The 25,866-nt window shown below is 47.4% G+C and overlaps 1 protein-coding gene across 6 annotated transcripts in view; it reads left to right on the forward strand.

The window, feature by feature from the left end:
- Positions 1 to 20,461, forward strand: part of BCAS1 (brain enriched myelin associated protein 1) — a 364,378-nt gene extending 343,917 nt beyond the window's left edge. For all 6 annotated transcript variants that reach the window (XM_069243624.1, XM_069243621.1, XM_069243622.1 and 3 more), the window contains one exon: positions 19,400 to 20,461. In XM_069243624.1, the coding sequence (XP_069099725.1) occupies positions 19,400 to 19,474 (75 nt within the window). In that variant the 3' untranslated portion in view covers positions 19,475 to 20,461. The remainder of the gene's footprint in view (positions 1 to 19,399) is intronic.
- The last annotated feature ends 5,405 nt before the right edge of the window (positions 20,462 to 25,866 follow it).

Genomic DNA, 25,866 nt, shown 5'->3' on the forward strand with positions numbered 1-25,866 from the left:
AGAGGTTACGAAGTGGCACAATGCATGCATTGCACCACTTTGTAAATCTGGTGTGGCAATTTTGGCCTCATTGGGCCACATTATCGTAAAATAAATTACGCTAATGTGGTGCAAGGAGGTGCTAGGCCCTCATAAATCTGGGCCACAGTGTTTTATTTTGTACTATTGTCTCTTGCTGTTCTCCAGTCGTACCATCAAGATAATGATTTCCTTGATTACATTAGCAGCTGAGATTATTATTTGCTTCTGATAACAGACCACTCTGTATCAATCAGATGGTCAGTCTGTTGAGAATGTGACAGTAACTAAGGGTTCCACATCCATAGAAGTGCAACAACATCTATCACAGGGCTGCTAGTGACCACCGCAAATGGTGGGGGGTACTTTGAAACAATAGTTTCATCCTCCAGTGGTACAGCATCAGCAACCATTTCAAGCTTTAACCTCTTTATGAAACAGGAAGAACAGGAGTACCAGTTGTGTTCTATAAATGATGGACAGAAATAGAAATAGGACACATTTTGCTATGATGGTGTGCCAAAAGCTTCCTATGAAGGCATTTTTGTTAATTTAAGCTTAGATTGGAAAGTAATTCTCAAAGTGACACAAGTTGCAATGTGATCTATAAACAGACTTCGACCAACCAACAAGTGTTATGCAGCTCTGTTCAGTTTTGCAGGGTTATGCAATTTCTGTGTCTGATGTTCTGCTTTACCACAAGTTTATTGGAGGATGTATTTTAGTTTTAAGCGCTCACTCGTTTACCCAGTTTTTAACACCCTTTTTATTTCCATATAAATGCCCATATTTATGAGAGGTTTGTGCCGCTTTAGCATCATTTTTTATGATGCTAGTGCAGTGCTAACTTAACTCCATTTTTATATTTTGACAGTAGACCCATCTAGTGTCAAAATATATGAGTTAGGATAATTTTTTGGGAGCACCAACCCACCTTGCGTCGTATTGCAACAATGATATGCAAGGTAGGCGTTCCCTTCCAAAAACTTACACTAGCCCCTCAGCTCCATATTTACCTCCCAATGCAAAAACGACACACACTAAGGAGGCAAACCCAAAAAATGATGCTAAGGCCGATTAGCATCAAAATGTAATGCCTGTTCAGACCAGGCATTAAAGTGATGGTGGGCACACTTCCTTAGGGTAACACAGTGCAATCATCTTTGAGTCCACCATTGTGTCACTATTTTGGACACATAGAGACTCACTCCAGCCCCCTGCATCACCACCACCCACACCACCGGAATACTACAAGTGGAGGGAGCCCATGCTCCGTAAGTATACATCCATGTCAGTTGTGTACCAATGGGGTCCTCTTACATGGGGCCCCCTGGCTTGCACTGGTTCAGTGTGGGTTGTCCTGGGGACTCAGGTCCCCGGTGCTGGACAGTGTGGTTGGATTACTGTCTCCTGTCTATTCTTAGACAGGGGTCATTATATGGCTGCTTGTGCGACTGAAAATGACGATTGGCTGACTAGTGGCAGATTTTTTGCAGCTAATCAGTCTAACGTCATTTTCAGCCCACTAGCGCCATTTTATGTAAAGCCATTCATCACCGACAAGCGACATTTTCTAGGACGCTGGCCATTCCTTAGCGCCATTGTGCATCATTTTTAGGGGCGAGCGCAAAGTGCTCCGTCCCCTGTAGTAATTTCTCTTTGTGCTTCCAACCACGCCCATGTCACGTCAGTCACTTTCATTGGTTCATGGGCTTGCCTTTTAAAATCTGCTTGCTTTCCTTTGTGAAAGGCATGCATAAGTCAAGCCTTTTCCGGTGTTTAGCCTACCTACACAGCACCAGTAAACTACTAAAAACATAAGAGGCTCGATATTTTCAGCATGGTTTCCAGACTACTTTATCTCTTTATTTTCCATGCAACGCGATTGCGCTGGGGTTTACATAGCGCGATCGCGTTCGGTTTTTCCATTTTCATTTTCAGCATGTTTGCACTGCATTTTACTTTTAATTTGTGTGGAAAGAAAAGTCTGGTTAGGAGTTTACAACGCTAATAACTCTAACTCGAGCAAATGTGAGACCTGTTGCATTGAAAATGCTTGTCTTACAAGTGTCTGCAGTTTATGTAAGCATTTTTCCTCCATCTTTATACTTTAGTATGGCACAGAGATGGTGTTAGGGAATGACGGTAGCTCACGTTAAATATTTTAATGCACAACTGTGCTAGCACAGTTGTGTGTCATTTTACATAAATATGGGCGATAGAATGCATGATACAGACCACAATTTGATAGTATTTATCTCAGTCTTGCAGGTTGAGCCGGAGCCACGAGGCATTTTCGGTCCTACCAGCATCCAAAGCCATAGTTTAGGACTCAATCTCTCTTGCGGTTTGTTACCCCAGTGATTTGCATTGCTTAAACCTAGCGCTATTTTCACCATGAATCTAGTGGACAACAGTAACAATCAAGGGTTCACCTCTCAGCACACCAAATGCACCCTCACATGGTTGCCCTATTCACACATTATTCAGTGTGTGCTGGTGTTCAACAGCCATAAGTTTACATGTGTGAAATTCCCAGGGCTTGATCCTGCTGTCCTCTGAAGATGTTCGATTGCCTCCCATTACACTTCTTCCAGCCTCAAGGGAGAGTAGCAGACTATCATATAGATATTCATCAGTGGATGATGCCACTCTGTCTTATATTAAACCAAAGAGCTGTCACTGTTTTACATCAATTGTCACCATCCCTCACCCCCTTTGCATGGATATGATCGTTCCTTGACCTTCTGCCTACAACCATGGAAATTTACTTTAACAGTTCACCATCCGCCGCTACTCCTACCAGTTCTACCTTCTCAGTGTCAATAGGTGCCTGCTTCTACTTCCAATACCATAATTAAATAACACCACTGAAACCCATTTTACTCATTAAACCGAAGTGTTCTTGTACCTTACCAAGTTTCACATCATTCTCCTTCCTAGATTTTGAATCCTTGTCCTCACCACTTTTTAAGTATTCAGCCCTTGGAAACATGATTGCAAGTTTATAGTAGAGTGAGACTACAATCTTCATCTGAGTTGTAACCGAAATGTCACAAAGGCCAAACAGTTAATTTTATAAATGTTAGTCGAGCTTATGTGCCTGGCTTATAGCATTTGTCCAGTAAGAGTAGCAGAGCTTTCCTCTGAGATATATGCATGTGGCATACATGCAACTACCCCAAAGCAACAATAACATTAAGAACTACATTCTTGGATTTTCCATTCCAAGAAAAATAAAAGGAGACAAATTCACTGAGTAAGATAATACAACATTATGAAAATCTTATGCAGAGATTCAAAATGTTAATAAAGTACCAGTAAAATGAAGAGAAAAATGAAAAATCATTTATGTAATGAAGCAATATGGACCGTAAGCTCCTTTCACAGTCATCTCTTAATGGACTGTGAAAAGGTTAAAGTTAGTGGGTCACCCAGAGAACAATTTTACCTCAACTGAGAACATTATTGAACATTGAAATCTTCAGCTCCAACAGATAAGGGTTTCAAGAATCTGGACAAATCTGTTTAGCAGCCTCATACTGACCCCGCCCCTGCTGCTGGTAGGAGTATCTAGCTTGCTCTGTATTTTGTTTTTCGTCTTTAGTACTTTGTATTTTGTTTCCAGCACTGTTGTGGACTGTATTTGTGCCGTTTTTCTGCTCCGCTTCATTTTTGCTGCTGTGTTTTTTCCTACTCTTTCATCTGGCTCTTGCTGGTTTCCTCGTCCCTGCTGCTGCGCCCCTGCCCCCCTCACACCCCCATTGGCTACCCCCTCCCAGCTTCTCCTCCCTCCCACCTCCCCTTCTTAATGGTGGCCGCTGCGTGGCTTGAAGAGTGACCCCTGACCTACCTTGAGGCCAGGCACGACTCTGCATGGTGAGCAGCTCCACCGGACTGTCCTTGTGTCCCTGACCCCGCCCCTGCTGCTGGTAGGAGTATCTAGCTTGCTCTGTATTTTGTTTTTCGTCTTTAGTACTTTGTATTTCATTTCTAGCACAGTTGTGGACCGTATTTGTGCAGTTTTTCTGCCCGCTTCATTTTTGCCGCTGTGTTTTTTCCTATTCTTTCATGCGGCTCTTGACGGTTTCCTCGTCCCTGCCGCTGCGTCCCCTGTGCCCCCCTCACGTCCCCATTGGCTACCCCCTCCTGCCTCCCAGCTGCTCCTCCCTCCCACCTCCCCTTCTAAATGGCAGCCGCTGTGAGGCCGCGCAGCGGATGTGCGCAGCAGGCGCGCCAGAGGCAAGCCCGTCTGTGTCCGTCCCCCTGGTCCATGCTCCTCAGGCGCCCCCAAGCACCACTACTCCTCCACAGAGCTCCTTGCTCTCAACCACGGCCGGCACACCACCTGCGCCCAGGCCAAACCCGGACACACCCACGGACCTTTCAGATACCGCTCATGCCACTTCTCCTGCACTCACACCAACAAGCACCACAACAAAACCAAACACTCCAATCACCTCAACTGCATCCTCCTCAACACCCGCTCCGTCCACAAGCACGCCATCGAGCTTTGGGACCTACTCACCACAAACTCTACCGACATCGCCTTCCTCACTGAAATATGGATGAACTCCTCATCAGAACCCGACATCGCCATAGCCATCCCATAAGGATATAAAATCATCCATAGAGACCGTATCAACAAACCTGGAGGTGGAGTCGCCATAATACACAAAAACTCCATGAATATCTCCACCAACACCAACGACACCCTAGACACAGCAGAGCACCTGCACTTTCAGGTACACATCAACGCCAACACCACCCTAAGACGCACCCTCATTTACAGACCACCAGGACCCCGCTCCCCATTCTGTGACACCATTGCCGTTATCAGCTCCCACACCCTCGCCTCCACAAACTACCTACTCCTCGGTGACCTAAACTTTCACCTTGAGAGCACCAACGACTGCAACTCCACTACCCTGCTGGACAACCTTGCTAAACTCGGCCTCAAGCAATTAGTCACCTCACCCACCCACTCAGCCGCATGCTAGAAGCCATTTTTTCCTTCAGCAACCACATCACATTCACTCACACCACCGAACTCCACTGGACTGACCACCACTGCATCCACTTTTCCTTCCTGAAGCCCGCCACTCACCACCAACAACATCTGATCCCCTATCGCAAGTGGAACAAGATCTCCAAAGAAAAACTTGTCTCCAACCTCGCACAAGCTCCACCTCCCAGTACTAACAACCCCAACACCGCTGCTCTCAACCTCACTTGATGGCTAGAAACATGTGCAGACTCCCTTGCCCCACTCAAAAAAACCAACAACACTCGCACCAACAAGACAGCCCCCTGGTTTACCGCAGAACTTCACTCTTCCAAACAAGAATGCCGGAAAATTGAGAAAGCCTGGCGCCAAGAACCTTCAGTGAGCAACTTCCCTGCCCTAAAATCAGCCATGCGCAAACATCACCACCTCATCCGGACCACCAAACGATCCTTCTACAAAGAACGCATAGTCGACAACGCACACAACAGCAAGGAACTTTTTGCCATCATTAAAGAACTCACCAAACCCAAATCCTGCACCACTGACCCTCCACACTCCCAAGACCTCTGCAACTCCCTCTCCAACTACTTCCACCGCAAGATCGTAGACATACACGAAAGCTTCACATCGGCGTCTCCCACAATCACCACTACCGACACAGCCGACACCACAGCACCCTACCTCACCAACGAACTGAACACCTGGACCCCCACCAACGATGAAGACACCAGCAAAACCATGAGCTCCATCTACTCAGGCTCCCTAACAGGCCCCTGCCCCCACCACATCCTCAACAAGGCCAGTGAAATCATCGCTCCCCAGCTCCAGGCCATCATCAACAGCTCCTTCGAGACCTCAACCTACCAGTATATGTGGAAACACTGCAAAGTCAATGCCCTGCTAAAGAAGCCCAAAGCAGACCCCGGAAACCCCAAGAACTACCGGCCCATCTCCCTCCTCCCTTTCCCTGCGAAGGTCATCGAGAAGATCGTCAACGGCCAACTGACCCGCTTCTTGGAGTACAACAATGCGCTAGACATCTCCCAATCCGGATTCAACAGGAACCACAGCACCGAGACCGCACTCATCGCCACAACCGACGGCATCAGGACCATGCTCGACAAAGGCGAAACCGCTGCCCTCATCCTCCTAGATCTGGACTGGATTACTTCCTTCCTCTCCGGCAGAACCCAGAGAGTCAGCCTCCCTCGGTTCCTGTCTAAAGCCACCACGACCATCTGCGGCGTTCCCCAAGGATCCTCTCTCAGCCCTACTCTCCTCAACATCTACATGGCTACGCTCGCCAACATCATTAGATCCCACAGCCTCAACATCATCTCCTACGCAGACGATGCCCAGCTGATCCTCTCCCTCACCAAGGCCCCCGCCACCGCTAAGACCAACCTCCACGACGGACTGCATGCCACTGCCAACTGGATAAAGATGAGCCGCCTCAAACTGAACTCAGACAAGACTGAGATCCTCATCCTCTGCTCCAGCCGCTCAGCATGGGACGACTCCTGGTGGCCAGCCACCCTAGGAACCGCACCAACAGCCACCACCCTCTTCATGCAACCTAGGCTTCATCCTTGACTCATCTCTCACCATGACCCAGCAAGTCAACGCCGTCTCATCCACCTGTTTCAACACCCTCCACATGCTCCGCAAGATCTTCAGATGGATCCCCACCGAAACTAGGAAGACGGCCACCCACGCCCTCGTCAGTAGCAGACTGGACTACAGCAATGCACTCTATGCAGGATCAACGGCCAAGCTCCAGAAGAAACTGCAACGAATACAGAACGCCTCCGCACACCTCATTCTCAACATCCCTCGCCGCGACCACATCACAGTTCACCTCAGAGACCTACACTGGCTTCCCATCAACAAGAGGATCAGGTTCAAGCTCCTTGTCCACGCTCACAAAGCTCTCCACAACGCAGGCCCTGCCTACCTCAACGAGTGACTTACCTTCCACACTCCCACCCGTCAGCTACAATCCGCCAACCTCGCCACCGTTCCTCGCAACCATCGGACCACAGCTGGCGGCAGATCCTTTTCCCACCTCGCCGCCAAGATGTGGAACTCCCTCCCGGTTCACCTACGACAGACCCAGGACTTCCTGACCTTCAGGAAACTCCTCAAGACCTGGCAATTCGAGCAGTAGCAGTCCCTCCCCCCCCCCCCCAGCTCCTTCAGACCCTAACGGGTGAGTAGTGCACTTTACATATTGATTCATTGATTGATTGATACTTTGCAGTAACTGGTTTAAAGTAGGGTAATGGTAAGATTAATTTTCTGCAGTGACATCTTTTTGTTGTAGGTTTGGCACCTTGTCCCAGGTCCTTCGGAGATTAATTTTATCTCAGTCCCATCCTTTAGAAAATGTTATGTAACATTGATTCTTTGACTGGACAAGTATCCAAAGTTTCTAGAAACGTTCCTTAGGCATTAGCGGACAGGTTGATGTTGGAGGACTGCCCCGTATCACTCCATATTAGGTCAAGGGTGGATGATTTAGTTTCAACTGATTTAAAGGATTACTCTGCAGAAGCACTAGCTTCCTCTCTTCAGTGGACGTTATGCAATCCCCTCATGAAGGGAAGCAGTTTTACAGGAAGAGGGAGTAGAATTATTCCAGGCAGCCACAGCCACCTCTGTCTGCAAGAACGTCTGCACTGTCCAGAGATAAGACAAGCGTTGCACATTTCCCTAGTTTAACCTGGACCCCTCTGTCCTTGGGTGTTATTAAGAAGTCAGCACACTGGTAATCATAGTAGCCTTTAAATTCAGAGATGGGAAGAAATATCTATCAAGCCAGAAAGAAATATGCAGTCCACCAAGTAGAACTATTCTTTGGTACCAGTCGACTCACCGCAGGGAGTGGGTCTGGCAGAACAGTTTGAGGGTACAACATTTGGTTGAAGATGACTGGGAGATAGATGAATCAAATTTAAATTCCTATTTTTTTTCCCAAAAAGCCCATTGGTATGGGGTGGAATGATCTGGAGAATGTGTATGTTACTCCACACTAATCAGATATTTCCTTCATGTACTCTGATATGTAGTTTTACCTGCTACTTGATACTGCCTCCTACAAAAATAAAAAACATAGAAGGGTTCTGGCTACCACATGTATAGATACGTCCTCGGAGACATGGCTTCAGGGCACCTGATAATTTCATCCATGACCACCAAATTGAACGGATTTCCTGTGCAGATATTAGGGTCTTGGAGGCTGCTTATTCCCACCCCATACTATCAAGGGTTCCCCACCAAGGCAATGGAATAATGGCAGTCCTGTGCTTTCCTTCTGCCTTGCTTGAGGAGTTTTGCTATAGCAAGAAGTCTCCTTTGTTCTGACTCCAATCTGGAGCAAATAAAAAGTTGCTCTCCTTTCCATCCTGGGGGCGTGCTTATGCAAAGAGGTCCAGCCACAGGATGTCTTCTACCAAATTTCACAGAGGATCCTGTAGCACAGAGGAACTACTAACCTCTAGGAGACCTTAGACTTTAGGGACTTTTGACACAGGCTAAAGCTCCATGCTATAAATGAGATATAAACAACCCACTATGTTCTCCTCTGGCTTGTGCTCATCCTCAAGCTAAATCCATTCAGGAGTGGGGAATTGTCCCTGGGCTTAGCAAATCTCTTCCTAATCCAGGGGCATATTTAATAAAAAGTGGTGCATCAACTATGATGCACCAATGTTCTTGTGCCCCACTACTGGCACCTAACGACACCATGGTTGCGCCGTATTTATAATACAGCACACCATAGCAGCCATTAACCCAATACCGTCAAACTTTTTGACCCTATTGTGGCTCTATGCTACACTAGCATCAAATATGTTGACAATAGTAAAGCAAAGTGCAAGGAGGCCTATAGGTTACTATGGGAGCATAATTTTAACACCTGCTCTGAGCAGGCATTAAAAATTACACCAAAAATGGCACAGTGAAATATTTTAAATTTCACGGAGCCATTTGTGCGGGCCTCCTAGCACCAAAATGCCACCCTGTGTATACATTATGCCTGGCGCAGGCATAATGTGGCACACATGGTTACAATGTGTTCCAATGCATGCATTGTACCACTTAGTAGATATGGCATAGTAGGAAAGCCACTTTAGCACCTCCTTAGCATAAAATAAATGTTGTGGTGATGGTAAGGTGGCGCTAGCAGCTCTTAAAAATCTCCCCTAGTCTCCCTGTAGTGTGCAACTCTGCCAGCTTTACAACCTGCTTCTACAGGATTGGCAGGACATCTCCCTCAGTCTAGGGGGCATCCCTCCAGTGACACTCTTTCTGAACTCTTGAACGCTTCTCCTCTTTTCTGCCTCCGCTGTTTTTTGGTGTGCTTGGACCATTGTTCTAGGATCAGCACCTTCTGAACACCCACAAAAAGCTGTGTGTATCCGAGTTGCCATTGCCGCTTGGTCATGGAATCCTAATATAGAAGCACACAAACTTTTTTCAACTTCTGCTTTTGTGTGTTTGCGTATGTGTGTGTGTGTGCACATGTGTTTGTGTCCAAGCTTGTATGCATTCTTCTATACCTGTGCATGACCCCTGCAGACATGCCTGTGCATTACCCCTGTAGATGGCCAGAGGAGAATTCAATGGGGTCAAACAACAGGCTTTATATCATAACTAGGAGGGCTCCCAAATTTGTACTAAATTAGGGTCATAAGATTAAATCAATGTTTTCCAATTATTGAACACAAAACTGCAGCTCTCAAGGATTAAAAAAACCTTAACAATGTAAATATTTGTACTGCTTTTACTTCAAAATATATATTTTTAGGCAGGTAACTGGATGTTTTAAGATATACTTACTGAGAATGCTGGAAAAATTTTTTTACATACTGGATATAATGTTCACCAGATAATACAACTATTTACTTACTTAATTTCAAGTATTTCAAAACTCCGGTTTAAAAACATGAAACAGGGTCACCAAAAAAATAAAGTCCTGGGACTTAAACAATGTGCCCCAGTAGCACAGAAAGGCCCTTCCACTGACTTTTTTATTCCCTTGGCACATTGATATCACAGCAAAGGCTCCTGATGTTTTCTGGACCCCTTTTAGTAATATGGATTACGCTGGTGCAAAATGCACACCAGTACAACTAAAGTGGACCTGCAAAGATATTGGTGCCAACACTTGTTGTTCACCTATCAGGGAAATTCTTACAATGCAGTTTAACAATATATATGTATATATAGCTTCGGTCAAATTAAAATTTACTGGTAAAATTAGGTGACTTCTTAGGTGCTGTTTTGAAAATTCACCACTTTGGATTTGTCCTGTGCTTTATGAGAATTGGATGTTGACAGAAAAGCAACTAAATACAACAACAAAAAAATTGTCATTTACGTTTACCTTCTCCTCGATTCCTGAAGTTGCCTAATTGAATGTTGATAGCAGTGTGATGGAAAATGTAATTTAGGGAAAGTTGACTTGGGGAAGAGATCAGGTCTGGTATCATTCAAAGCTGCATACTGAGGAACTGGAAGTCTTAGGCGCAGGGGCGGCTCCTCCGCTAAGGCAAAGGATAGTCGGCCCACTGGATTGTGGGGAAAGGAAAAATAAAATGATAACAATGCAGGCCCATATTTATACTTTTTGACGCAAAACTGCGCTAACGCAGTTTTGCGTCAAAAAAATTAGCGCCGGCTAACGCCATTCTGAAGCGCCATGCGGGCGCCGTATTTATTGAATGACGTTAGCTGGCGTTAGCCGCCGGCGCCGTCTGGTGTGCGTTAAAAAAAACGACGTACACCAGGCAGCGCCGGCGTAGGGGTGTTAGAAATGGGGTCTCTGGTTGACAGTCAGGTTACCCCCTGTTCAAGCAAGGACCCTCACTCTAGTTAGGATAAAAGAGAATCACCCTCAGCTAACCCCTGCTTACCCCCTTGGTAGCTTGGCAGAGCAGTAGGCTTAACCTCAGAGTGCTGGGCGTAAAGTATTTGTACCAACACACACAGTAACTCAATGAAAACACTACAAAATGACACAACACCAGTTTAGAAAAATAGGAAATATTTATCTAGACAAAACAAGACCAAAACGACAAAAATCCAACATACACAAGTCAAGTTATGATTTTTTAAAGGTTTAAAATAAAAAGAGTCTTTAGGTAGTTGTAACAACACACTAGCGCTGCTAGCGTGTAAATGTACCTGGTTTGCGTCAAAAATAACCCCGCACGGGCGGTGTGCGTCGAAAATAACCCTGCACGGTTATATGCGTTGAAAACAACTCGGCACGGCGATGCACGTCGAAAAAGCCAGCCACGCGACGGTCCGAAAGTCCCGCGGCGCAGGTTGCGATCTCTCAGCCTTCGTCAGCGATGCGGCGCGTCGTTTCTCCTGCTCCGGGCGTCGATTCTCCGGTCGCGTTTCCTGCGGCGTCGTTTCTCAGCTGCGGAGCCGGCGTCGCGTCGTTTTCTCAGCCGCGATCGGATTCGCGTCGATCTTTTCTCCGCACGGCGCTCGGTGCGTGTATTTTTGTCCTTAGGCTGCCAGCCTCTCCTTTCAGGGTCCCAGGAACTGGAAGGGCACCACAGAGCAGAGTAGGGGTCTCTCCAGAGACTCCAGGTGCTGGCAGGAAGAAGTCTTTGCTATCCCTGAGACTTCAATAACAGGAGGCAAGCTCTACATCAAGCCCTTGGAGATTTCTTCTTCAAGATGGAAGGCACACAAAGTCCAGTCTTTGCCCTCTTACTCTGGCAGAAGCAGCACTGCAGGAAAGCTCCACAAAGCACAGTCACAGGCAGGGCAGCACTTGTTCCTCAGCGATCAGCTCTTCTCCAGGCAGAGGTTCCCCTTGATTCCAGAAGTGTTTCTAAAGTTTGTAAGTTTGGGTGCCCTTTCTTATACCCATTTTAGTCTTTGAAGTCACCTTCCTTCAAAGGGGACTCACACCTTCTTGTGAAATCCTGCCTTGCCCAGGCAAGGCCTCAGACACACACCAGGGGGTTGGAGACAGCATTGTCAGAGGCCGGCACAGTCCTTTCAGATGAGAGTGACCACTCCACCCCTCCCTCCTAGCAGAGATGGCTAATCCGGAAATGCAGATTACACCCCAGCTCCCTTTGTGTCACTGTCTGGTGTGAGGTGAAAAACAACCCAACTGTCAAACTGACCCAGACAGGGAATCCACAAACAAGGCAGAGTCACAGAATGGTTTAAGCAAGAAAATGCTCACTTTCTAAAAGTGGCATTTCCAACCTCACAATCTTAAAATCAACTTTACTAAAAGATGTATTTTTAAATTGTGAGTTCAGGGATCCCAAACTCCACATGTCCATCTACTCTCTAGGGGAATCTACACTTTAATCATATTTAAAGGTAGCCCCCATATTATCCTATGAGAGAGAGACAGACCTTGCAACAGTGAAAACGAAATTGGCAGTATTTCACTGTCAGGACATATAAACCACATTACTATATGTCCTACCTTATCCATACACTGCACCCTGCCCTTGGGGCTACCTAGGGCCTACCTTAGGGGTGCCTTACATGTAAGGAAAGGGAAGGTTTAGGCCTGGCGAGTGGGTACACTTGCCAAGTCGAATTTACAGTGTAAAAATACACATACAGACACTGCAGGGGCAGGTCTGAGACATGATTACAGAGCTACTTATGTGGGTGGCACAACCAGTGCTGCAGGCCCACTAGTAGCATTTGATTTACAGGCCCTGGCACCTCTAGTGCACCTTACTAGGGACTTACTAGTAAATCAAATATGCCAATCATGGATAAACCACTTACATACAATTTAGACAGGAGAGCATATGCACTTTAGCACTGGTTAGCAGTGGTAAAGTGCTCAGAGTCGAAAAGCCAACAGCAACATGTCAGAAAAAAATAGGAGGCAGGAGGCAAAAAAGTCTGGGGATGACCCTGCATCAGCAAAAGTCCAACACGACCCCCTACCAGCCTAAAGCCAGGGGAGAACAATCAATACCTTGATGTACTTCCCTGATTGGGGCGATAGAACAGGGACCCAGGCCCACAACAGCAGGGGCATGTTCCAGTTCTACGCCTTCCTGACTCCAGTTGGATCCCTCTGTCCATACTCTCAGGGCCCACTAAGCTAACCCATGGGGAACCCTTCTCCACATCTACAGACACCATCTGTGCAACACCTAACTTTACTTTGCTCACAGATGTATTGCAATGGGCAGATAGTACCACCAGGGCCAACACAGTGGTGTTGCCCACTCCACCCCCGGGGTGTGACTCTCGTCCTCCCCCCCCCAGGGGCAACTCTGTCCACCAGGACAGCCAGCCACAGTGGCCCCAGACAACTGTCAGGGATGAGAGCCCGACCTCAGGCCTCTCTAACCACTGGGACTGTGGAGAGTGGGGGGTGGTAGCCCCAGGTGCCTGGCACCCTTTGACCACTCTCTCTTCCACCAGGTCAGGGATGTTAACCTGACCCTGGTCCTCCCCTCTGGGGCTCTGTACCCTCCCTGCAGAAGCGGCACCCCCAGAGTCAAAAACTGTCAGGGTGCTTGTAGAAGCAGTCCTGCACAATTCTTCCATCAGTGCAGGGATGTTAACCTGCAACTGATCCTCCAACCTGGGGTCTGTACCTTCAGGTTGGACTAGGGCCAGGGGTGAGGCTTCCCTCCCCCTGCCCTCTCTTCTGGGGTCCTGAACCACCCAACTAGGAGTGGCCCCCCCAGAAGACAACATGGTAGGGGCACTGTTAGCAGTAGCCCCTTCCTCCAGGTCAGGGGGGACACCCTTAACCTGGCCTCCCAATCCAGGGTCTGTACCCACAGACTGGATCACTGCCTGGCAAACCAGGGCTTCCTGGGGGGCATACCTACCCCCCACCAGGTCAGAGTTTACCCTCTGAACCTGGTCATCCAACCCAGGGTCACCACCCTGCGGTTGAACCACTGCCTGGCACACCAGGACTTCCTTGGGAGCACACTTACCCCCCATCAGGTCAGAGTTTACCCCCTGAACCTGATCATTCAACCCAGAGTCACCACCCTGCGGTTGAACCATTGCCTGGCACACCAGGACTTCCAGGGGGGCACACTTACCCCCCTCAAGGGACACACTGTCCCGAAGGGCCACACAAGAGTCTGGCTGGCGCAGGTCTCCTGACCTCTGCCCATCTGACAGAGTCTGGATTCCCCCCAACCCAGAAATGGTCTCACCAAGGTCATTCATGGGGGGCTCTGCTCTCAGAGCTGACCCCTGACCCTCCAGGTTCTCCACTGGGGTCCGCAACCCCCTCTCAACCCTCTGTCTGGACTTCTGCACCCCCTCACTAGGAGTGGTACTGCCAGACACCAGAACTGGTGGGACGCTGGCTACAGCCGCCCCCCCAAGTTCTCCTGACACTGTGGGGTCTCCCTCAACAGATGGCCCTATGGTACAGGCTAGGCTCCCCTCCTGGTGTTCCCGCAGGGAACCCTCCAGGACCTGGGACCGGATCTCGGGCACCTTGGGCCTCAACCCATCCCCATTCCCTCTCCTCTGAGACTGGACATGGGGTCCCTCACCCATCCCACTACACTGGGACCTACCTGGGACACTACAATCCTTCCCGACCTCACCTGGTTGGGAACTACCTAGACCACTCCTCTCAGGAGCACCCCCAAATGCCTCTTCAGACTCTCTGGTACTCACCCAGAAGTCTGCCTCCATTGTAAGCTCCCTGGGGTCAGAGAACTCACACTCCACCTGGTGTTGGCATAGCTCTGGAAAATAAGGACTAGACATATGCTCTCCAGCAATTACATCACTCAGCCCCTCACATGAATTAACCAAAGTACCCTTCACCCAACCATCCAGTGACTCTGCTTTGACAAAGCACCCCACATCACCCTCCTGAGACTGGTGAGACAGTACCTGACTGTCCCTGACATTCAACCCACACTCTTCTGGGATGTCTTCACACTCCATAACCAGGACTTCTACTTGGGGGGAACCCCTCTCCCTGTCACTCTCAACTAGAGTCAGTAGAGTGTCCCTCCCACCAGTAGGAATATGACTCCCCATGCCAGTTCCCCAATCCACCTCAGGGACCCTGTGCATCACTGGAGCTACCTCATACCCCTGAACCTCCTGGCGTGTGTTAACTCCCTCCTTCAAGTAGGGCACCACCTCTCTGGGCATGTGCACTTCTGCAGCATCACTGGATATACAATTGTTGCTGCCACCATTCCAGCTGGACTCAGCCCTCATGACTTCCAGCTCTTTCAATTTAAGCTCGTAAGCATAAATCATTTTTTTAATCTCTAAGTTCCTCCTCCTTTCTTCCAACTCCCAATTGAGCTTTTTCATCTCCCATTGGAACTCCCTCTCTGCCTGTCTGTCCTGTAACTCTTCAGGAGTCAGACCCTTGGGTGACACCCTGATACCCCTCCTGGGGACCCTCCCCCCAGGCGTAACAGGTTCCTCCACTACACCACTGTGTATCCTCTGCACTTCCCCACCCTTATTCTCCTCCTCTGTGTGCCCTCCAGCCTTCTTGATTGTCACCCAAGCCCTCTGTGCCTGTTGCAGCTCCCCCTCCCTGGTGGAGCTCTCAGTGGGACAGTCAAGATCTTTAAGGAACGGTTTCAATTGAGCAACTGAGTACTCCTTCAGTTTCTCCATTTTAAACACAGCTCCAGCTGTTGCATCTCCAGATTGAGACATGATGGTCACAAGTGCAAAGTTCCAAAAGGCAGAAAAAAATAATTTCCCAATGAAGTAAAAAGAATCAGTCAAGGGATCAGCAAAATCATGGAAGTAGAATAAAAAGAGTCCTTAAGAAAAAAATCAAAAGATCACCAAACAAGTAGTATGTGGTCACGTAGTGGTCTGAGATCAAAACAGTAGTGTACACTTAATTACTGTATGTCAAGTACAAATACAAGTCCAATCCCGACCGCTGGTCACCAATGTTAGAAATGGGGTCTCTGGTTGACAGTCAGGTTACCCCCTGTTCAAGCAAGGACCCTCACTCTAGTTAGGATAAAAGAGAATCACCCTCAGCTAACCCCTGCTTACCCCCTTGGTAGCTTGGCAGAGCAGTAGGCTTAACCTCAGAGTGCTGGGCGTAAAGTATTTGTACCAACACACACAGTAACTCAATGAAAACACTACAAAATGACACAACACCAGTTTAGAAAAATAGGAAATATTTATCTAGACAAAACAAGACCAAAACGACAAAAATCCAACATACACAAGTCAAGTTATGATTTTTTAAAGGTTTAAAATAAAAAGAGTCTTTAGGTAGTTGTAACAACACACTAGCGCTGCTAGCGTGTAAATGTACCTGGTTTGCGTCAAAAATAACCCCGCACGGGCGGTGTGCGTCGAAAATAACCCTGCACGGTTATATGCGTTGAAAACAACTCGGCACGGCGATGCACGTCGAAAAAGCCAGCCACGCGACGGTCCGAAAGTCCCGCGGCGCAGGTTGCGATCTCTCAGCCTTCGTCAGCGATGCGGCGCGTCGTTTCTCCTGCTCCGGGCGTCGATTCTCCGGTCGCGTTTCCTGCGGCGTCGTTTCTCAGCTGCGGAGCCGGCGTCGCGTCGTTTTCTCAGCCGCGATCGGATTCGCGTCGATCTTTTCTCCGCACGGCGCTCGGTGCGTGTATTTTTGTCCTTAGGCTGCCAGCCTCTCCTTTCAGGGTCCCAGGAACTGGAAGGGCACCACAGAGCAGAGTAGGGGTCTCTCCAGAGACTCCAGGTGCTGGCAGGAAGAAGTCTTTGCTATCCCTGAGACTTCAATAACAGGAGGCAAGCTCTACATCAAGCCCTTGGAGATTTCTTCTTCAAGATGGAAGGCACACAAAGTCCAGTCTTTGCCCTCTTACTCTGGCAGAAGCAGCACTGCAGGAAAGCTCCACAAAGCACAGTCACAGGCAGGGCAGCACTTGTTCCTCAGCGATCAGCTCTTCTCCAGGCAGAGGTTCCCCTTGATTCCAGAAGTGTTTCTAAAGTTTGTAAGTTTGGGTGCCCTTCTTATACCCATTTTAGTCTTTGAAGTCACCTTCCTTCAAAGGGGACTCACACCTTCTTGTGAAATCCTGCCTTGCCCAGGCAAGGCCTCAGACACACACCAGGGGGTTGGAGACAGCATTGTCAGAGGCCGGCACAGTCCTTTCAGATGAGAGTGACCACTCCACCCCTCCCTCCTAGCAGAGATGGCTAATCAGGAAATGCAGATTACACCCCAGCTCCCTTTGTGTCACTGTCTGGTGTGAGGTGAAAAACAACCCAACTGTCAAACTGACCCAGACAGGGAATCCACAAACAAGGCAGAGTCACAGAATGGTTTAAGCAAGAAAATGCTCACTTTCTAAAAGTGGCATTTCCAACCTCACAATCTTAAAATCAACTTTACTAAAAGATGTATTTTTAAATTGTGAGTTCAGGGATCCCAAACTCCACATGTCCATCTACTCTCTAGGGGAATCTACACTTTAATCATATTTAAAGGTAGCCCCCATATTATCCTATGAGAGAGAGACAGACCTTGCAACAGTGAAAACGAAATTGGCAGTATTTCACTGTCAGGACATATAAACCACATTACTATATGTCCTACCTTATCCATACACTGCACCCTGCCCTTGGGGCTACCTAGGGCCTACCTTAGGGGTGCCTTACATGTAAGGAAAGGGAAGGTTTAGGCCTGGCGAGTGGGTACACTTGCCAAGTCGAATTTACAGTGTAAAAATACACATACAGACACTGCAGGGGCAGGTCTGAGACATGATTACAGAGCTACTTATGTGGGTGGCACAACCAGTGCTGCAGGCCCACTAGTAGCATTTGATTTACAGGCCCTGGCACCTCTAGTGCACCTTACTAGGGACTTACTAGTAAATCAAATATGCCAATCATGGATAAACCACTTACATACAATTTAGACAGGAGAGCATATGCACTTTAGCACTGGTTAGCAGTGGTAAAGTGCTCAGAGTCGAAAAGCCAACAGCAACATGTCAGAAAAAAATAGGAGGCAGGAGGCAAAAAAGTCTGGGGATGACCCTGCATCAGCAAAAGTCCAACAAGGGGGATATGGGGCTTGGGCGTCAAGAAATGGGGCAAGTCAGGTTGAGGCAATTTTTTCGCCTCAACCCGATTTGCGCCATTTTTTTTCACTCCCAACCCCCATAGAAATTACTCCTGTCTTAGCAAAGACAGGAGTCATGCCCCCTTGCCAAATGGCCATGCCCAGGGGACTTATGTCCCCTGGGCATGGTCATTGGGCATAGTGGCATGTAGGGGGGCACAAATCAGGCCCCCCTATGCCACAAAAAAATAAAAAATAAAACACTTACCTGAACTTACCTTAATGTCCCTGGGATGGGTCCCTCCAGCCTTGGGTGTCCTCCTGGGGTGGGCAAGGGTGACAGGGAGGGTCCCTGGGGGCGCATGGAAGGGCACCTCTGGGCTCCTTCAGAGCCCACAGGTCCCTTAACGCCTGCCTTTTGCAGGCGCTAAAAAATGGCGCAAAAGCGGCCGTACGTCATTTTTTTTGACCCGCCCACTCCCGGGCGTGAATTTTGCCCGGGAGTATAAATCCGACGCACATGCCTCGGAGTCGATTTTTTAGACAGGAACGCCTACCTTGCATATAATTAACGCAAAGTAGGTGTCCACGCTAAAAAATGACGCTAACTCCATGGACTTTGGCGCTAGACGCGTCTAACGCCAAAGTATAAATATGGAGTTAGTTTTGCGTCGGAATTGCGTCAAAAAAAACTACGCAATTACGGCGCAAACGGAGTATAAATATGCCCCGCAATGTTTTGTCATTTTATTTTTCCTGGGAGTAAAGGACATGACGGGGCTAGGCTGGAGGAAGGGGACCAGAGGAAGTCTATGCACCACAATGTGTGCATGTCTGTTTGGTGGCAGTGTTGGGCTGGCCAAACAGACTTGCGCACTTTGCATGTTCTCTATCTGGCTGTATCGCACAGCTGAGTGGAGAACATGCCCGGGCTCCCACTTCAAGTCTGCGTGGCGAGGCAGGCCACTCAGACCAATCACGATACTGCTGTCATGCTGGTGACAGCAGCGTCTTGATCGGCTGGGAGCCTGTATGCACCTGGGAACAGGAAGAGGACGAGGACGGAGGTGAGACGAACGTGTCTCCTCTCAAAGGTAAGCGTTTTTGTAACTTTTCACGGTAAATGTTCTTCACATCACACAATTACCTCTTAGTTTTAAATCCTAGCTTCATCACTTTATCAAATGTTGTGCTCCTCTGCAGTTCACTTTCTGTACCTATCGACTTGTCTGGAAAATTGTACCTTTGTCTGACATGTTTTAATCTTAGTCCCACAAAAAAAAAAAAGGCATCAGTTCATCGTTTTGTTCTTTCTTAATTCCTAGGGACCAAAACGAACATGTGATGCTGAAGCGCAGACCGATCCTGTCTCTATTCTACCCGTCGAGAAGAACAAATAAAGAAATCTGCAGCGATGAATGCCGAGAATTTTGCCACTTTCGTTGACAGTGAAAGTGACTCGTCGTTATATTTCAAAACTGTTATTAAAAAGCAAAACAAGCGTAAATGCCAATGTATATATGTGGTCTAGTATGTAAAGTACAGGTCAAAGACATCTCTTTCCATAATAATTTATCTCAAGGAAGGAAGTGGGGGTTTTCAAAATATTCGGATCACAGGTTCAAGGTTATAGAAAAGCGATAACGTTGTTTTCCTTTAGACAGGAAATTGCAGTGAAGTGTTTCTGTTAGAATTGGATTAACGGTGGTATAGGGGTTTCCCCTATTTGAAGGAAATTAATTTTTTAGGGAATCTGAGCTTCAAATGAACTGTTATCTCCATCAGCTGGAATCGTAAATCTCATCTTGCTAAATATGAATATGTAACAGTAGAAAGAAACCCTTGTCTGGATTGTATTTCTGCTCTAGCTCCACGGGTTTGCATTTCCAGCGAATCGATGATTGAAGGTTTTGCTTTACAGTTCTTCGCCCATTGTGCAAAACTTAAAACGACTTAATGATTCCAAATGTGAACTGCATGTTATGTGCATGGCAAACCTGTGAAAAAGGCACTATGCTGTCATAACATCAATTGATAAGCAGGTGGCGCCAGCGACCAATTAACACTAATCCATGTTTTCTTTATGTGCAATTGTACACTACTTGCTATAATTATGTTAGACACGATTTTCAATTTGTTTTGTCCGCAGTTTATATCTAATTATGTCTATTTTTTTCTAATGAAAATCTTAAAAAAATAGGGTAACATATGCTTATTACATTAACCAGCTTTTAATGTTATGAACTATTTTTATATTTATCCGACCTGTTCAGGAGCGGGGAAGATGATTAATTGTAATTGTGCATGGCATATATGTTAAACATATTATTGAAAGGTGTACTGTATGGTTTAAGTGATTTTAATAAACTTTTCCCCACCTAAAATAATATGTCTGTATTTTTCAAACACATCTGCAGGTACTAATTTTTCCGTTGTTCAGACACAACCTTGTGACTAAGGGCAGATTCATATTTCAGAGTAAGGAGCAGAAATAATTGAACCACGAGCGAAATACCTTTAATAGAGGCGTGTTATATTACACTGTTTTATATAGCACCATCATTCGTCACTGCACACGTCTTATTTATTCGGCAAAGCATGTTTTGAGTTTATTTTTATTTTAAAAAGGTAGGTTTGTAGACTGACGAGTTATCTGCAGTCGGAAAGCAGGGCTGTGCCTCACAAAAAAAGAACGCGGACTTCTCAGTCTTTTGGATAAGTAACCGGAATAAATAGCTTCGTCACGTGAACAGGAAGTCGAGAAAGAGCGTCTTTCACTTATGCGTCTGCATTGCTAGAGGCGTAATGTTCACGTGCCTTTCGCGGTCTTCCGGCCTTACCACAGTTTTCCACTGCTTGCTTAGTTTCTTTGGTGCGTTACAAGGTACAGCAATATTACCAGTGTTGGTACGCACTGCAGTAGGCTGTTGACAGTGATTTAAGGAAACTCGTGCATTGCCCCAGCTGTCTCAGTGTCTCGCCATAACTGGGGTCACGTGGTTACGCTTTTGTTTAACTCCAGGGCTTCAGGCAGATTAAGAACGGCAAATGAAATTTCCTAGCTATTGTGAAGGAAAGTTTCAATTCCATTAGGACACGGGATTATGCATATCTTTCTTCACTTTTTATTCAAACAGCAAGTTCAAAGTTAAACAAAAGAAACAAAAAACGGCAATGAGCTCCACTAGACTGCCACCATGGAAACCATTGTCCAATGAGGGTCCAGTGTTGCCGGCAGTATATATATCCACGAGCCTGTCAATCTTCCTCGACTTCAGAGGTCGTTGTCTCTGATCCTATGGGTAGATATGAGAGATTAAAGTAGACTGACCAATGATGCTAAGTATCGAGCAACAAAAAGACTGTATGTCTATAAGATATTGGCTATTGCAGAAAGAATACAAGTCAAGAACCAATACAGACAAAATCTAACCATTAAACTCGTTAAAGAAAACATACGATTATGTATATATGTAAAATATATATATATACACCACCTCAGTACGAGGAGACGTGAAGTTCGGGTGGGAAAACACGTGTCCAGTGTTGGGTGGGATAATCCTCGCCTCCGTGTCCTTAATAGAATTGAAACTTTCCTTCAAGATAGCTAGGAAATTTCGCATTCTATGTCAGGACCGGAGGCGAGGATTATGCAAGTTCAAAGCTTACTTACCACCAGAGATGCTGCATCGTGTATCGGTTTAAAATAAAACTTTTTAAAAGTAGATTCTGAAGACCAATCTGCTGCACTCATAATGTCTTCCAGTCGACCCCCAACTTGAATGGCTTTTGAGGCCATGGCACCCCGAGTCGAGTGTGCACCGAACACTTGTTCAATGACACCTGCTTCAGATAAAATCCATCTAACCCACCTGGCGATAGAGGGGGATGATACTGCCTTAAAAGGTTTCTTTAATGAAATTAGAAGTTGATTCTCCCACGGAGGTCTAAGTTCCGCTGTTACATCCTCATAGGCCTTGAGGCAACGTAATACACATAACTTAGGAGCGCTAGGGAAAGCGGGGTAAGAAACCGACCTAGTATTATTCTTAGTTCGTCTAGAAATCGTAAAAGTTACTTCTTCTGGAGAAAAAACTCTAGCAGAAATATCCAAGGCCCGTATATCCGATACCCTTTTACATGAAATAAGGCATAAAAGAATGGCCAGTTTTGCTGACAACTCCTTCCTTGACAGGTATTGATTGTCCTGCCACGAGAATAATAAATTAAGAACTAGGTTGACATCCCAGAGCTCCGAATATCTAGGTTGTGGGGGCCTGGAAAGTCTAATACCTTTAAGAAGTTTACATATCCAAGGATGTTCCCCGATCGGTTGATTGTCAAGAGGAGGATGACCCGCTGAGATGGCTGATCTAAAAGAGTTTATCGTACAGTAAGCCAAACCTGACTCCGCTAGTTCTGCAAGGAAATTCATGATATCAGTAACGCAGGCCCCCATGGGATCGAAATGTTTGTCCACACACCAGCTAGACCATCTATTCCATGCGGACCTATACCGCTTACCTGTCCCAGGTGCCCAGGCTTGTGCAATGAACTTCCTAGCTTCTTGTGAAAGTCAGCAATCTTGCCAGCGATACCTGAAATCTTCCACGCTACCAGAGATAAGTGGCCTTGGAGAACCCGGGGATGGAATACGCCTGCTGGATCTCGAAGAATCGAGGGAAAGACCGGAAGGCGGATTGGAGCTTCGCATGAGAGCTCCAGAAGAGTTGGAAACCATTCCTGGGATCTCCATAGCGGGGTTATCAGAACCACTGTCGCTCTCTGGCGGCAAACTTGAGCCGAAACCCTCGGGATAAGAAGAAACGGGGGAATGCATAGCCTAGTTGTGGGTCCCAGTTCTGGAGAAATGCATTCACTGCTGATGCTTCCGGATCCGGGCGCCAGCTGAAATACAGAGGCAAGTGGGCATTCCATCTGGATGCAAACAGATCCACTGAGCAAGGACCCCATCGATTCATTATTGACTGAAAAATTGAGTGGTCCAGTTGCCAATCGCTGGAGTCCGTTAGGAAACGGGAACTCCAATCCGCTACGACGTTCTGATCCCCTGGGAGATACTCCGCCATGACGGATATCTGATGCTGAAGGCAAAAATGCCAAAAATCCTTCGCTAGGTCCGCTAGAGCTTTCAAACGTGTCCCCCCCAGGCGGTTTATGCATTGAACAGCTGAGGCATTGTCCATGCGTAGGAGAACAACACATGAAATTCTGTCCCGTGTTAGGGACTTGATCGCAAAAGAGCCCGCAAGAAGTTCCAGGCAATTGATGTGCATATCGAGCTCCCTAGGGGTCCAGCGTCCCCTGAATGAGATGTTCCCGCAACGTGCTCCCCAACCATGGCGACTGGCATCCGACTCTATCACTAGGTCTGGGGAGGCTCCGAAGATGGCTCTGCCATTCCATGCCTCCATGTGGTCCAGCCACCAATGTAACTCCATCTTTGCCTCCGGAGAGAGGGAGATTAATTCGGAGTACGTGACCCCGCATCGAAGGTGATAGGCCTTGAGACGTTGGAGGACTCTGTAGTGGAGGGGGCCCGGAAAAATGGCCTGAATCGATGATGAAAGCAGACCCACTACTCTGGCCAACTGACGCAACGAAATCCTGTCACGTCTCAGGACCTTCTTTAGTTCCTTCTTGATCTTGGAGATCTTCGGACTTGGGAGACTGAGGGATACTGACCGGGAGTCTATCAGGAAACCTAGAAAAGTCATGGTTTGAGAAGGGAGAAGATCTGACTTCTGTTGGTTGATCACAAAACCTAGTGTCTGCAGAAGCACAATAGCTGTGTTCAAATTGGATATAAGCTGGGATCTGGATTGATCCATGAGAAGGATGTCGTCCAGATAAATGATAAGACGAATTCCCTGCGACCGGAGAACCTCGACTACAGGTTTGAGGAGTTTGGTAAAGCACCATGGTGCCGATGATAGACCGAATGGGAGAGAGGTGAACTCGAACACCTGATCCCTCCACTGAAATTGTAGAAACCTGCGGTGAGGTGGAAAGATCGGGACTGTGAGATAAGCATCCTTGAGGTCCAGGCGGACCATCCAGTCCTCTTTCAGTAGGAGATCCCGGAGCAAGTGAATGCCCTCCATTTTGAAGTGCCTGTATGTTACCCATTCGTTGAAAGACCAGAGATTGATGACCGGGCGAAAACCTTTGTCCTTCTTCTCTACAAGGAAGATGTTGCTTAAGAAGCCTCTGGGATGCAAGGACGTGACGCACATGGCTTCTTTTTGGAGGAGATCCTGAACCTCCGTATCTATGGGATTGGACTCTGTCATTGAAAAAAAACGGAATGGGTAGAGAGTCCTGGATTGGGGTTCCCCAAAATTCTATTTGAAAACCGGAGACTGTTTGTAGCACCCAAGCATCAGAGGTGATACGATTCCAAGTGTCTTTGAAGAAGCGTAACCTCCCTCCAAATTTTTTAGGGGAAAAAGGGATAAGCCTTACCAGAGGGTCCTCCCGGGGCATTACTTGCTCCCCAGGCGAGTCTATTCGTCTGCCTTTTCCTCTGCCTCTGTTGGGGTAGAAAGTTCCCTGGCGACCGTCACGCCAACCGTTGTTTCTGTAGGGAGCGGGGCCTTGTTGGAAATGGCGGCCGGAAGAGTGACCCCTGCCTCGTCCGGCCCCTCCAAAAACCTTATTCGGAAAGATCTTTTTAATAGAGGTCTGCGCCTTTCCAGTGCTGAGAAGGTGGCCACAAACTTTCCCAATTCCTTCACAAAAGGATCACCAAATGAGTTGCCTTGGGCAATAGCCCCTGCCTCCGAGTTGGAAAATTCCCCCAATTTAGGGTCAATCTTTATAAGCAAAGATCTGCGCCTTTCAGCCGAGAGGGCACAGTTTGCGTTGCCCAGGAGACATACAGCTCTCTGGGCCCACCCCGCTACAACGTCCGTTGGAAGGGGTGAGTTTGACTGTTTGGCACATTCTGCCAGTTGAATTATTTGAGTAAGGGGGCCTAACACATCCAGGAGTTTGTCCTGGCATGTCCTCCAGGATCTATCTATACCCTTCTTAGGGTCTTTCATGTACTTGGAAAAAAAGGTACACAACTTCGGATCGATATCCGGCGTGGCTGCCACCTTGTCAACTAATGTTGGACGTGGGTATTCCGCTTTCAACCAGGAGCGCACCTCCTTATCAAGAGGTTGTCTAATTTTTGAGGCCACGTACTCAGCCACCTTGTGGTCTGGTATCCATTCCGAAGAACGAGGATGATAAATTCCTTCAGGTTCAAACATGTCTGATTCAGAATCATCAGAATCGAAAGTTTCCTGCAAAGAAGCTCCAGGACGTCAAGGGCGACCGGTCTCATCGTCCTCCAAAGAGGAGGAGTCCCCATATGAGTCACCAGTGATGCCTTTAGGAGACCCAGCATCAAGGTCCCATTTGTGGTGAAGCTTTTCACCCATTACGCCGGGCAAAAAACCCTGCCGGGAGGTTATGCGCTTATGCGCGTGCGCACTCTTACTGAAGGCGCCAGATAACAGCAAGACGTCTTCAAGGTGCCCCGCGTCGCGCTTGCACGCTTTCTTGGGGACTGAAGAGGATCTACCTTCCGTCCCCGTCGCGCCAAACATGCCCGTCCCTTTGGAAACTTGTTCAGTGAGCTGCGCTACGCTATCTCTAAGAGGAGCGAGGGCTTGAGATATGGCCTGAGAAAACAACATATCCATTCCTGGGGGAATGGAACGGTGAGATGGGCCCTCACCTGGGGACATATTGGCGATAGATTCACTGTCCTGTGTGGACT

Source organism: Pleurodeles waltl, chromosome 7 (assembly GCF_031143425.1).
Source record: "Pleurodeles waltl isolate 20211129_DDA chromosome 7, aPleWal1.hap1.20221129, whole genome shotgun sequence".
Taxonomy (NCBI): Eukaryota; Metazoa; Chordata; class Amphibia; order Caudata; family Salamandridae; genus Pleurodeles; species Pleurodeles waltl.